Below are 13,752 nucleotides of genomic sequence, written 5' to 3' on the forward strand. Positions count from 1 at the left end.
ATTAAACTTAATTAGAATACTTTATTAGAACTTTAAATTCTATGTTCGACCTAAAATTATTGTGCTTTATGATGATATTTATATTATTGATAGCTGTATATTCATAGCTGTATAATTCAGACAACTAGCGACTTGGCTATTTTGAGATTTTCGACGCTTTTGGCTGATATTCAAAGAAAGTCAGCACTGAGTCCCCCCTCCCGTGGGTAGAGTTACATATAGTTCGTGCCCCTCTATACTTCATTTTTTTTGTCTTATTTCTCTTATTCTTATGTAAAAGGAACAGGATTCCTCTGCTTGTCTATGTGTATCAAAATATCTACCTATGTGGAATCCGTGGATATTATTTACAGTAAAGCTTCTTATAGGTCTATTCTGGGACTTTTCTTAAATATTGATTGGTTTGTACAAACTAGCAGTGCCCTAAATATTCCTCTAATTAATTTCAATCTTCAGTTGGGGCATTATTGTTAATCATAATTAGGGTTGTACATCATTTTATCGTCGATTGTTTGAAGATTCCTATGAAATCGAAAGTGTAGACCAAAAACACAGAATAAAATCGATTTGAATCACTGAATATGAGTCCCCTATTGGAGGATAATGTATGACAAAATATTATTATGACTATTAGAGATAAGGCCCAGTTTTCTCTCTATATTTTAACAAACAATAACTTTTTATTTTTGTGACTCAGGTGCGTTTTTGTTGTTATAAAAGAAATTTCTAGAAAAATTTGAATTGTGAAGTTTTATATGGTAATTTGAAATTAAGGTTGTCTGCCTGTCAATTAAAAAAAATAATACATGATTTAAGCTTTTAGAGGAAGCTTTTGACTATTTTTGGTCTTCATATTAGACTTCATCCCATATTATAAAGTATCAGGTTGTGTGTTTGTCCGGTAATATCTCGTTAGCTTAGTTTAGGTCCAAGGAGTTTATGTCCCATAAAAAAAATCCTTCTCATTTGTTGGTTTAAAAACTATGAATACTTTGACTAATTTTGTATTGTGTGGTTTATACTAGAAGTCTCCAAACATTACAACTATTAATTTTTATCTATGAAATGGTTAATTATTATTCGTCGAATCACTTAAAATCCCTTTTTAAAATAAAACTTAAAAGTGAAGGGGGATTAATCACTTTCTCTAGGGGCGTTGCATATGCATATGCGCTACAATAAATGTATAAGTGTAGATGTATAATCCAGACAACTACCTGCCCCAAGTGGTGGAGACTTTTTTCGTCTGCTATTATGCTATTATTATGTTCGTTTGATATTAGATGATTTTAAATATCCAAATAAAAACGAGACAGGTTCTCCGCCCTGTGGACAGAGTTATATATAGCTCATGCCCCCTCTATTCCTTTACTTAAATGATAAAAATTTATTCTATATTTGGAAGGATAGATTGTATTTGAGGATAAAGGGCGTTCTGTCTGGTAAATTATGTCTAATTTTGACGAATTCAATTTGATTTCATTGTGGGAGGAGTAGACTTGTTATCTCACTCATCAAGTCAAATTCTGTAAATTTACTAGCAAAACAACTCTTTTTTTTGTTACTCTTACAGTTTAAATAAATATCATATACATTTTCCACCCTGATAAAAGGCTACGACTTGTTCCAGCATGGCTATGAATCCGTTTAATTTTCGCTGGAATAAAACCTTACAGAAGAATCATGTATCGTATCGTATTATTTCCCACGAATAATAAACTAAAAATCATATCATTTTTTATGTTACTATCCGCGGGAAAAAAAGATACGACGCAATAAGCATACATACATTCTTATTTTTACAAAAAAAAGTGTTGTAAACCGCAAATTTAAGGCAAAATCGCCTTGTTTTCTTAAGAAGGGTCTTTCATTTTCATTTAAAGCCAAGGTTTGATAAAATATAGGTTATGTAAATTGTTTAATTAAATAGAATAAAAAGATAAAGAATTATAACTATTATCTCTTCGAGTGTTCATTTGACCTCTTATAATCGTTTTCAATTGAGTATTTATTTTAAAAAATTCAAATAGTAACTTTTTTTTACTCTATAATTTGTAATGAAACTAAATTTTCTCAGCTATTCAAGATCGTCGGCTGTAAAATCATTGTAAAGGTTCCCTGTGCCAAATACCAATACATTTCTCCCTATCTTTTCATTGCCACTAAACATCTGCTCTATAACTTAGTTTGTCAGCTTGTCCAGTCATGATTTTTTTCTTATGGATGTTATCCTTTTTCAAATTTGATTGCTACACTTAAGTAGCAAAACGAACAGAATTAAGATACTTTATTTTAAGAATTCAAAATATAATCAATTTACAATTTTTTTCCTAGATTTTTATTTAATATTTTTTTTCTTCAGTGAATTTGTAAAGTGAAAAGATGAAGTTAGCCTTGTGTTTGGGAGTCTTGGTGTCAACCTGCCAAGCATATATCCACTCAGATCTTATACATGATATGAAGAGAGGTAAGTGTTTCTCACTAAAAACTCCAAAAAAGCTGTATTTGTCAAAAAATTAATGGCCAAGCTTATATCCAGTCCTGATATAAAAAGAAATATTCAAAAGCTCCCAAACGGCTCTATTTGTAATTGAAGCCTTAATTTCAAGCTTATGTAGTTGTATCTAAAAGCTCTAAAACAGCAAAATCCACTCTATAATTGATTTGTCCTTGTATTCATTATTGTCTGTTTATATCAACAATTAAATCAATTCGGAAAAACATCACGAAACCTACAAGTTTTTCCGCTGTCGTTGGGGGCAACACATTGTAAAATTGACAACCATTCCATTTGCCCTCCAAATGTTATTTTAGAATTATTTCGCCTGTTGGTTTTACCTTATACCTGATGGAAACCATCTTTTAAAGACCCAAGAATTTAATTTGACAGTATTAAATACCAATAGAAACACTTATAACCCCATACAGGTTATATAATATGTATGAACAAATTGTAATTTTTTATATTATGTAAATTAAATATATCATTATTCATCATTTTAGATCCTTAGGCATAAAAACCTTCACATTTTTTGGTGCTCCCTAAATACAGCTAGATTTTGGTAGATTTTTTATTTCGCTAGAGTGGTAGAGTATACACTTTTTAGTGTTTATTCGTTTGCTTAAAGATAAATATCTAACAACTCCTACTAAACAATAAGACTTATATACTATCTGATAAACCCCTAGAGGCACTTAAGGTTGAGGTTGGGGTGGGGTGAGAAGTTGACCCTCCCACTTGAGATTCTATGTTTTAAAGTAAAATAATTTTGTGCTTTATAAACCTTCCCAGGACCTATGAGAAGCTACAATGTAAAGGGGAACCATATTGGTTCTGCGGTTACACAGACAGACAGACACAGATCCTGTTACTTTTATATAAGGATATAGAAGAAATTTTGCTCCTTTCTTGGTTGTTCTCGATTTAACGAAATTTTCTATATATAATTAAGCTATATTACCTATGAGTTGTTTTACTTGTTTAGAATTGAACGTTGAAATTCGAATGCTTTTTACAAGAGTACTGTTCCATTCAAATTCAAATTGAATTAGAAAAATATTTTTACAACTAAAAAAGTATCCCATTTTGTATGAATCCTTTAGATATATGCAGTGAGGGAGGGGACATTGCACTATAATTTATACCGTCACTCAAAGTTTACAAACTTTTTTTGCTATTCGTTGCTTAAAACTTTTGTGGTTTACATAAGATTTTAAATAGGTTGGATAACTTAACAGGGTGCAAAATTTGTTAAATAATAATCTACAGGGGGGGGGGGGGTATTCATTTATTCCCATTGTCTTATCCCTTGTGATCCCTGGATATCTGCCAATCTAGCGGCGGCAACTTTACTGCCCCCGAAATTACGTCCATCAAATTATTTGTTCATGTAAAGTTACAAAATTATATTTGACACAATATCGAATGTAGCTTATGATAGTTATTTATCGAATTATATTATACTAGCGGCTTCGCCTCTAGCCTCTAGGGGCTTTATTTCTGAAGGTTCAGGGGAGAATTTAAAAAATTTAGTTTACATATTTTTTGTATTTTATAACATTTTATTACTCTTTATATCATTTTATAACTCTTTATAACATTTTATAACTTTTTATATTGATTTATATTATTTAAAACCTTTAAAATTTTTCTTTTTTTATATTGTTTTTTAAAATTTCTTTGCCATTAGTCTTTTTGGGGCTTCGCCCCCACAGGAGATGGAAGTTTTCACAATCTTTTTGAATTTGATAAAACAAAGTTTAAAAGAAGAAAATAAATTTAAAAAGAAGAAAAATAATTGAAAATATAAAGAAAATATAAAAAAGTATAAAAAAATATAAAAATTAATAAAAATATATAAAAACATAAAAAACATTAAAATTTTTTTTGGGGGGAAATTTTCGTTTTTGAGGGGGTTGGGGGTGTCCCATCCCCCAAGAAAATAGCTTAAAACCACCACAGGACCAATAGGTATATACCCTGAAGAGTAGAATCCAATCGGTTCAGTGGTTACCGAGATCTTAAGCTTCAGACGGACGGACAGACGGACGGACGGACAGACATCAAGCTACTTTGTATTATAGATACAGCTTTCAGCGGATATTGAAATAAAAAAAAATTGTGATTAAAACTAGTTTTGTAAGCCCCGAGGACCCGGAGGCCAGGGCTTACAAAACCGCTTTTAATATTCAACAACAGAGGGACATAAAGACTGACAAAATTACTTATAAATTATTTTTGCCAAAGAAGAATTTTTGAATTTTTAAATGAAAACCTTAAATTGTAAAGGGTTGATTTTATCATGGACCACTCAGTCAAATATTGTAAAAAATTGTAGTTTTCATACAGAATTTTAAGAGATACGACAATGAAAATCAAATTGAAGTTGACACCCAATGATAACAAAATTACTCCTTCTGTATATGCTAAACTAAATAAAAGTACCAAATGCTTTTAAGTCAACGAATGAGAAAACATATGTATAAAAAATGTTAAAATAGTTATTTCTCGCATTTGTATGATTGTACATTTCTATATTCGTAGAAAGCTGGATATAATACGATGCTAGACATTGTTTTTTCGTATGGATGAGAACCGGTTCCTATCCACCGGATTCGAATGAATACGAGAAAGTTTATTATTCTTACCTGGTTTTCAGGAATGGTAAACAGTACACGATTGCACATCAATTGGCATCAAAACTATGGGAACTTTGATTAAATGTTGATTGTGTTGTACAAACCTTCAGAGTGTAAACTTTTCTACCAATAGCTTTAATCTATAATAGAGTATATGTTGTTTATTGTAATTATTGATTTTATTGTTAATCGAATTTTCATTCAACTTCTTATGCCTGAAGATGTCTGCTGGTTTTAGACCATCATATACCTAGATTATGGTATAAATAAATGAATATGACTTGTGTGTATATTACTGAGTACCTTCATTTGGCCAATAAATGTAAAATTATAGATGTATAAACTAGACAGTTACCTGCCCTAACTGGCAAAGCCTTTTGACTGCTAGCAAATTTCTTTTGTTCTTTTTTAGGGACTTGGCTGTGTTTATATTTTCGTCGCTATTGGTTGAGTTCAAAGACTAAGTACAAAATAGGAATAGGGTCCTTGCCTTTAGGGGAGAGGTATATATTGCTCATTCATGCACTCTCTATTATCTTACATTAATATTTAACCAATTTTATCATGATACGGGATAAATAGATATTAAGAACACATATATCAATATTTATAATTTACTTTCTGTATATTGTAATCCTTGTTAAAAATGAATCTATTCTTTATGATTAAGGTTGGTCTGTCTGTCCGTCCGTAACGGTTAGCTCTTTTTGTTAATTTTCATATACATCTGATTTTTGAAATACTGATTCTTAGAACAATCAGGTACAAAATTATAAGTGAAGCATCTCTTTAATCAAGTCCTAAACATGTAAGTATGTCCTTAAACAGACTCCTGAATTTACGCAATTTTGCAACAAGTTTACACAATTTTGTTTATAAATCATAATTCTGATTTTTAGAATTATTGTTCGTTTGTCCTACCATCTGATTTTAGAGCTTTGCTTTTATAGATGTTGTCATCCTTGTTTTAAGTACGTCTATACTTTGATTGTGTATGATTCATGCACAAAATATGTTACATATACATGCAAAAAAATATATCCTATTATATAAAGTAGTAAGGTTTTTTGTCTGTAGCTCAAGATTTCGACAACTACTAAATCTATTGAGTTGGTTATATTATGGAAGCTTCTTATAGGTCCCTGGATGGTTTTAGAATATTCAATTTCTATATTTAAGTTTGGTTTTAAGTTATTTTACTACTTTCCTTACTTCTTCGAAAACAGTGCTCCTAGATGCTTGGAGGGCAGCCACTAGTGTAAAATGAAATAATTTCCATTAGTGGTGCAAAACTTTAAATGAAAAGGAACAATGTCTGGTTGAAAAGATGTGACACCGAACCAATCAAGATTATTAAGGTACATTAAGTTTTTAAGCCAATGAATGAGAGAACCTGTCCATAAAACTTTGAGTACTCGTATAATTTATTGTCCAATGTCCCCTTTCTCCCTGCATTTAAATTGACAGAAAGACGGATTTTAATACCTAAAGAGTTGTTACGAATGTACTATGTACATAACCAGGAATACCTAGCCAACAAGCGAAATAGATATAAAATAATATTTTGGAGGCAGATATAAAGGTCGTCAATTTTAATAAGTTTTACCCCCTAACAACTGCTGAGAATCCCGTTTGGGTTCCAATAGAATTATAAAAGCATTATTGGATTTAACATCGTTTAAATTTAAAATCATCTGAGTTTACTACTAAATTTAAACAACCTTATAAAAGTAAAAATACTATATATAGGTCCTACCCCAAACGTAGGAGTCCCAAACGTCGGAGTGGACAAACGCAGGAGTCCCAAACGCAGGAGTCCCAAACGTCGGAGTGGACAAACATAGGAGTGAGAAAAACGTCGGAGTGGACAAACGTCAGAGTGGACATTGCTTAAGTAAAACGAAGGAGTCTCCGCTATTTTAATATGACAATTTTGAAATTTTTTTATATCCCTCTATCTACAAAAAATGGTTATGGCCGCAGCGCTCGGCCCCCTAGCCTGCCTAGCCGCAGCGCTCGGCCCCCTGGCCTATAACCTAACCTAACCTAACTAAGAAAAATAAGGGGACCGAGGGAGGGAGGGGGGGGGGTGTATAAAAAAATTCAAAATTGAAAAAAAATTCAAAAATGAAAAAAAAATTCAAAATCGAAAAAAAAAATTGGGACTCCTGCGTTTGTCCACTCCGACGTTTGTCCCAAAAATCCTGTGTTTGTCAACTCCGACGTTTGTCCCACTCCTGCGTTTGTCCCACTCCGACGTTTAGGACTCCTGCGTTTGTCCACTCCGATGTTTTTCCACTCCTACGTTTGGGACTCCTACGTTTGTCGTGGAACCTATATATAGCTACAAATTATAAACATAAAATAGCCAGGAAGGAAAGGGACATTGAACTGTAAATTAAACTAGTCCCAAATATTTGTTAAAATGTTCCATTATTCTTTCACCTAAATTCTTGATTGGTTAGGTTAATCTAGTATTAGTTACTTTTCCTCTATAAAATTTGGTTTGCAATAGGGGTAATATTGTTTAACATAATGCAGGTTTTACCTAATTTTATTGTCTTTTGTCTTATCCTTAAAATCCTTAAAAAAGCCCTTTTTATCACCTGACCTTGCAACTTTGAATTCTTTTATGATACATATTTTGGCAGTCAAACTTCTCTATAACTAAAACATTTGAGTACAAAAAAATATTTGTCAGAAATCTGATTTATCAAGTGTAAATTCTTTATAAGATTTTAGGGTGATCTTCTACTGTGCAGGTATATTAAGGGGTTAAAATCATTGGATGAAAAGTCTGGACACTGATGATTTGAACCGATGGATCAGGATTTATTTAAAGTACCAAAATAAAACACTAAGAGAAAGTGTTTGCCTTATTTATTTGCCAATATCCCCTACCTCTATGAATAGGTAGATTAGAGTATAACACCAGAGGGAACAGGGGTTTAATAGTTCTGTATATCCCCTTCCCGATGACCTTGTGCCGACTTTTAATTGGGTCTTACAGCGTCGGGAATGTTAATACAGCCCAGTCATTACAAAAAAGCAGAAAGATATTTTCTAGCAGATGAAAAAGGTCCACAATAGGGGGATCCAGGTATTTGTTTTTTTATACATTTATACTATCGATTTATTATAGGTAGGTTGACTTACAAATACCATTCCAAAAATATTTTAATATTTGGTCTAGCAGGCAGAAATGTATTATATTATAAACAGACAAACCAACAAAAATTATAATATATTGAGAGTTGTACACTGCATCTGCGAAAGTTGTCATCCTTGTTTTGGCAACTAATTTAGATTGGCATGACAGCGTCGTTGTTTCTTCTTATCAATGGGTTAGCAAATTATTTCTAAAGTCAAAAAATTATGTTGTCACAGTACAATTTTGACATATTTTATCTTATATCTACTGTTACTTACAGATTTAGAATAACCTTAGAAACCACCAGGTCAAATTTAGAAGGATTTTTAGTAGCGAAGCTACTCTATAATAAGTACAGCTTGGTATGTTTGTCTTTGAGGCTTTTAGTGTTTCCTTCCATTTTTTTCATTAAGGGAGGGGACATTTGATTGTAATTTGACTTATATTAGGTCTTGATTGGTTGGTTTAAACTAGGAAAATGCATCAGTTTATCATCTATTGTCTTATCCCTTGAGAAACCTGAGTTTTAAGAATTATTCCTTTACTGAATAAGCCTAAATTATAAAGTGTCTCTTAGTCAAAAAAAATGTTGGCTTCAAAATGTATGAAATTGTTGGGATGCTATAATTAACTTTTTACCCAGGCTAATAAAACTGGATGATCCATTATGTAATCGCACAAAAGAACACCAAACCCCTTTTTAAGCAACTCTATAACTCATTCTTTGTTGCAAGTGAATGTATGGAGAATGAGTCGGGGATCTAATGGGATAAGACAATGGCCGATAAATTGATGTATGTCCCAAATGATGACACACTAAACTACCCCCGTGTAGATTACAATTAATGGTTGAAACGTTTAAAAACTCAAGTAAAAAAACAACCAATCAAAATTCAGTAAAAGTCCCCAATTTTGTTAAGCCAACAAATAAGAAAACTTTATTATAAAACTTTGGGGACAAGTGTAATAAACAGTCCATTGTCCCCTATCTATCTCTGAGAATGATTTAACTGTGACTTTCGAGCAAAAGGCAAGAATCTAAACAGCATTAATTTTGGAACCTTTCTGCAGATTTTTAAAAAATTATTAATAGCTCTTGCGACTATGACTGCAGCAACAGCTATGTCAACGGCTGTGGTGGATTATCTGAACAGTCAGCTGCCTGTTTTGTGAGCTGCTGCTACTCAGTGCGACGTCGAATTGAGTTACTGGGAGCTTCAATTCTAAAAAAATCCATTTGAATTGCTAATAATGAATCATTTTACATACAAACTGCAGTGTTATAAAATGTGCGGATTTTTTTTTATAAATCATGACAAGATCAGGGAGGGATGGAACATTGGAATGCTTATTACACTAGTCCCAAAAGTTTTATAATAATGTACCGGCTATTGCCCTATTCCCCTTGATCCCTATGATGAAATAATATACTATCTTGGTTATATTGTAAATTAATGAATAAAAATCTCTAACTTTTAAGAATTTCAACCTCCTGGCCCAAATTGTGAAGACCCTTTTCGTATACTAGCAAATTGCTTTGTAATCTTTATAATTATATAATATTTTGGTCGCTTTTAGCTTATTTTGAAGACCCAATACAAACGGAACAAGGTACACACCCTGGGGGCTGAGTTACATTTAGCAGCGCTCATAACCCCCTCTATTCCTTTACTTTAATATAAATAGAGGAAATAAAACAATTAGAGTATTTAGGGCATCTCAGAATGTGGTTTTCGCGATTAAATGAAATACATGTGTTCTGTTTTTAAATATGCTAAATTATGTGTTGTATTTTTAAAATTACAATGTATACCAGACCAATTAAGATAAGAAACACATAAATATATTTATTTAAAGCTATCTTCTAGATAGGTTAACCAAAATATTGGTTAGGTTTTTCTATTGAGGGACAGATACACATTGATGACGTTTTTTTATTTTTATCTAATTATTTTATATAAAAACTAGCGGCTACGCCCTTAGAAGTCCTTCGAAAAATCCCACATTTTCAATTTTAGTTTTTACGATGGATATATTCTTAGGGATGTTTTTTCTTAAGAGAGTGACTGTTACCTTAAAAAAAATAGCTATAATCCTTCCCCCCAAGAACTAAGAAATGTAAACACGAACCATATAGGTTCAGTGGTTTAAGATATCCTTCGATACAGACAGATAGACAGTCAAAGGCACACAGACATAAAGGATAGTACGCTATATTTTATAATTGAGAATGATGAAATCAAAAGTTTTGTTGTTTAATGCTCAGTTTGGGCTATTTCATGAGTGAACTTTAAAAGTTATTTCGTAGGAACATTCTATAATACAAATGTGTTACTTTTTACTTTCATGCAACTTTACAGTACACCATTAGACATAAAATTATTAGATTCACTGATTTAATAAATCTAGGTTTAGTTCAATGGAAAACTAATTTTATCTTCATATTTTCTATTCTTAAATCAAAAGAGTTTCTTCTTATATCAGTAAATTTTTTTTATTAATTACTAGCGTCGAAGCTCCTGGTGGCCTTATGGGACACTTTTAATTATTTGTTTAATTAGTGGGGTGGGACATTTTTTTCTGGGCTGAATTCTCTTGGGATAAAAGATTATTAGTAAAGAAGAGCCATATCGGTTCAGCATTTAGTTCTTAAGCATAAGACACACACACACAGACATACATTCTGATACTTTCTTATAAGGATTATTTGTAAATAATAAAACTGTGATTATTCTTTAGTCGTAATGGTTTAAAAACTTAATCTATTTTAATTTTATTACTAATCTATGCATTACAAACGTATATCTAGTGTTGGTTTATAATAGACTTACAATTAGCTCAAAGTTATGAGGTCATTAATTCTCTCGACTATTTATACCAAATATTTCAATGATAAGTCTTGAGTTCAGTTTGCGCTTTTTTCTGGATTGGAGGGGGGAGGGTTGGATAATAGTTCCCAATAGTTAATAAAAAATCCCTCACATTCTTTAACTTACTAGCTTTGAGTATTATTGTTAAAAGTTTAATTATTTAGTACAACTATCAAAATTTTTGTTTGTAATATCCAAATTTAATAAAAAAACTTCGACTATAAAATTTGGACCCATTTGTATGTGAACAGATTTAAATTAAAAGTATCAAAAATCCCCAGTAACAGTAGTAAGGTTTTTTGTCAGAAGCTTAAGATCCGAATAACTACTGAAATGATTGGGTTCTCTATTTTAGGCTTTAGGCTATTTTATTTCTATATTTTAGTCTTAGGATGGTTTCAAGCTTTTTTTTCTATCCCTCTCTGCCACTTCGAATACATCCTAAGCACATAGAGGCATAGCCGCTAGTATGTATATAAAATAAATATTTGTAAAAATATTGATTTTAGTAACCATAAAGAATTATAAAGGTCTTTTATAATATTTTTTAGCTTAATATTCTTTTTTTACATTTATTACCTATACCAGGTGCGACTATGCATTTCTTTTAAATCTCATGAATATTAAGGGATAAGACAATGGATGATAAACTAACCAACAATTTGATTATTTCTCGTATCGTAATATAAACAGCTTATGATAAAACCATAGATAAAACCAAAGATATAAACCATTTTTTAGCCACGAGATTCCGGGTACGGGCAAAAAACTGGTTTTAATTTTATGATTGTATATTTTTTAAATCGTAGAAAACTGGATATAATACGACACTAGACAAAAAATTTCAGCATGGCTGAGAACCGGTTCTAATCCACAGGATACAATCGGGTTAGAAGCGATACGGGAAAAAAAATTCTGAAAAATTAAATTGTGTCATAAAAAGTTTTGATTGTAGAATTTTAATCATTTATTCAAAATTTAATCAAAGTAGACAAAATTTTCAAGCCAACGAATAAAAAACTCTAGGTACAGTATTAGTATAATTTATAATCCAGTATCCCTCCTTCCCTGGAATATCTGCAATGCATATAGATTTAATATGCGTTTTATAATGGGTGGGTCAGGTCAATACTTGTTATTTATCGCATTGTATGTATTATAGACATTTATATGAAAAATTATAAGATCAAAACCAGTTTTTTCAGCTGAAGGCAAGGACTAACAAAACTTTAATAATATTATGATTTTTATTTTAATATTCGTGGAAAATTGTCTGGAATACGATACTATACATGATTTTTCAGTTTGGACGATAACCGGTTCAATCCACCGGATATTAATCGGCTTTGAATCCATACTTGAAAATGATTTATAAATTTTTCTAAAAGGTTTATATTTCAACTTATATTTAACACAAGAAAGGATTTAAAAGCAATTTATCAATGAATATGTTTATGTGTTGGGCAAAATCTCTAAAATATCTGGAGTGCTAAAAAGTAGCAAAACGAAAAAAAGATTTATGGACAAAACAACGGCCAAAAAACATATACATATACAATGGTATCAAATTTTCTTAAATGAAATAGCCATAGCCCTATTGTAGTTAAATTTATTTGTTGAAAATATTTTATACAACTAGTTTAGAACCAACCAATCAAAATTCAATTAGAGTACTCAACCTTTTTTTGTGCCAACCCAAAAGATAACGTGGTTTTCAACTTTGGCAAACAGTGTAATTTACAGTCCTCTCCCGCCCCTGGTCCTATTATTACCAGACTCCATAGACTCTTTATCTCCCAACTATCAAAATATCTTATTTTTAGAATGCCCTGAGGGATTCTTTTATGCCGGCGAATCCATTCCGGCGGAAAATTCTACTGAAGCTAAATCAAGGTAAAATTGTTTTTAGAGGCGAAGCATCTCTATAATGCACTATGTCGATCAGTCCGTCAGCAGATAGGGTAGATAATGTAGGGTGTTGGAGGGCCACAGTACAAGGTCTCAGTGGATTATTGATCACTTAAAAAATAAAGAAACTGCTAAGGCAGCCGCCAGTCACCTGCAAGAATCTCGAAGCATATCTATAAAGCTGCATACAAGTGCATGTCGTCTTGATTTGGCAAAGCGCACAATGTCACGTACGTCGTATTGCCTTTAAAATCTTAATCATATTTGTAAATTCAGAGATAAGTTTTTAAAACAAAAAAGGTTGTCTGCGTTCAAATCAATCAATTATAATCTTGATAGCATAAATAGTTGAACGAGATTTGTAATTGTTTGATTTAAACGCAGACGACCTTTTGTCTTTAAAAAACTGAACTCTGTCTTATTTGTTTAGTGATTCTATGTGGATTCAAGGACCTGCTTCTCCTGTCTACAGCTGCTACAAGTTTATCAAGGTATATGTTATTCAAGAGGGAGTTAATTAATGGCCATTTTTATCACTTGCTTTGCAAAGGTCACGAAAATTCAGCCCAAAATAAATCATATATAGAGAGGTTTTATGAAAGATTTTATAAAAGCAAAGTTGTTCAAAATGTAAAATAAATAATATTTGCTTTTCTGGTCATGATTATGCGGCAACTCCTAGGG

The 13,752-nt window shown here is 31.6% G+C and overlaps 1 protein-coding gene across 1 annotated transcript in view; it reads left to right on the forward strand.

Annotated features, from left to right (window-relative positions):
* The first annotated feature begins 622 nt into the window (after positions 1 to 622).
* LOC145313969 (uncharacterized) overlaps positions 623 to 13,752 on the forward strand; it is a 66,764-nt gene continuing 53,634 nt past the window's right edge. Inside the window, exons 1-4 of the mRNA XM_080153638.1 lie at positions 623 to 697; positions 2,363 to 2,467; positions 12,984 to 13,053; positions 13,499 to 13,559. Of these exons, the coding sequence (XP_080009764.1) occupies positions 2,383 to 2,467; positions 12,984 to 13,053; positions 13,499 to 13,559 (216 nt within the window). The 5' untranslated portion in view covers positions 623 to 697; positions 2,363 to 2,382. The remainder of the gene's footprint in view (positions 698 to 2,362; positions 2,468 to 12,983; positions 13,054 to 13,498; positions 13,560 to 13,752) is intronic.

This window comes from Acartia tonsa, chromosome 3 (assembly GCF_053477335.1).
Source record: "Acartia tonsa isolate MP-2025a chromosome 3, ASM5347733v1, whole genome shotgun sequence".
Lineage (NCBI taxonomy): Eukaryota > Metazoa > Arthropoda > Copepoda > Calanoida > Acartiidae > Acartia > Acartia tonsa.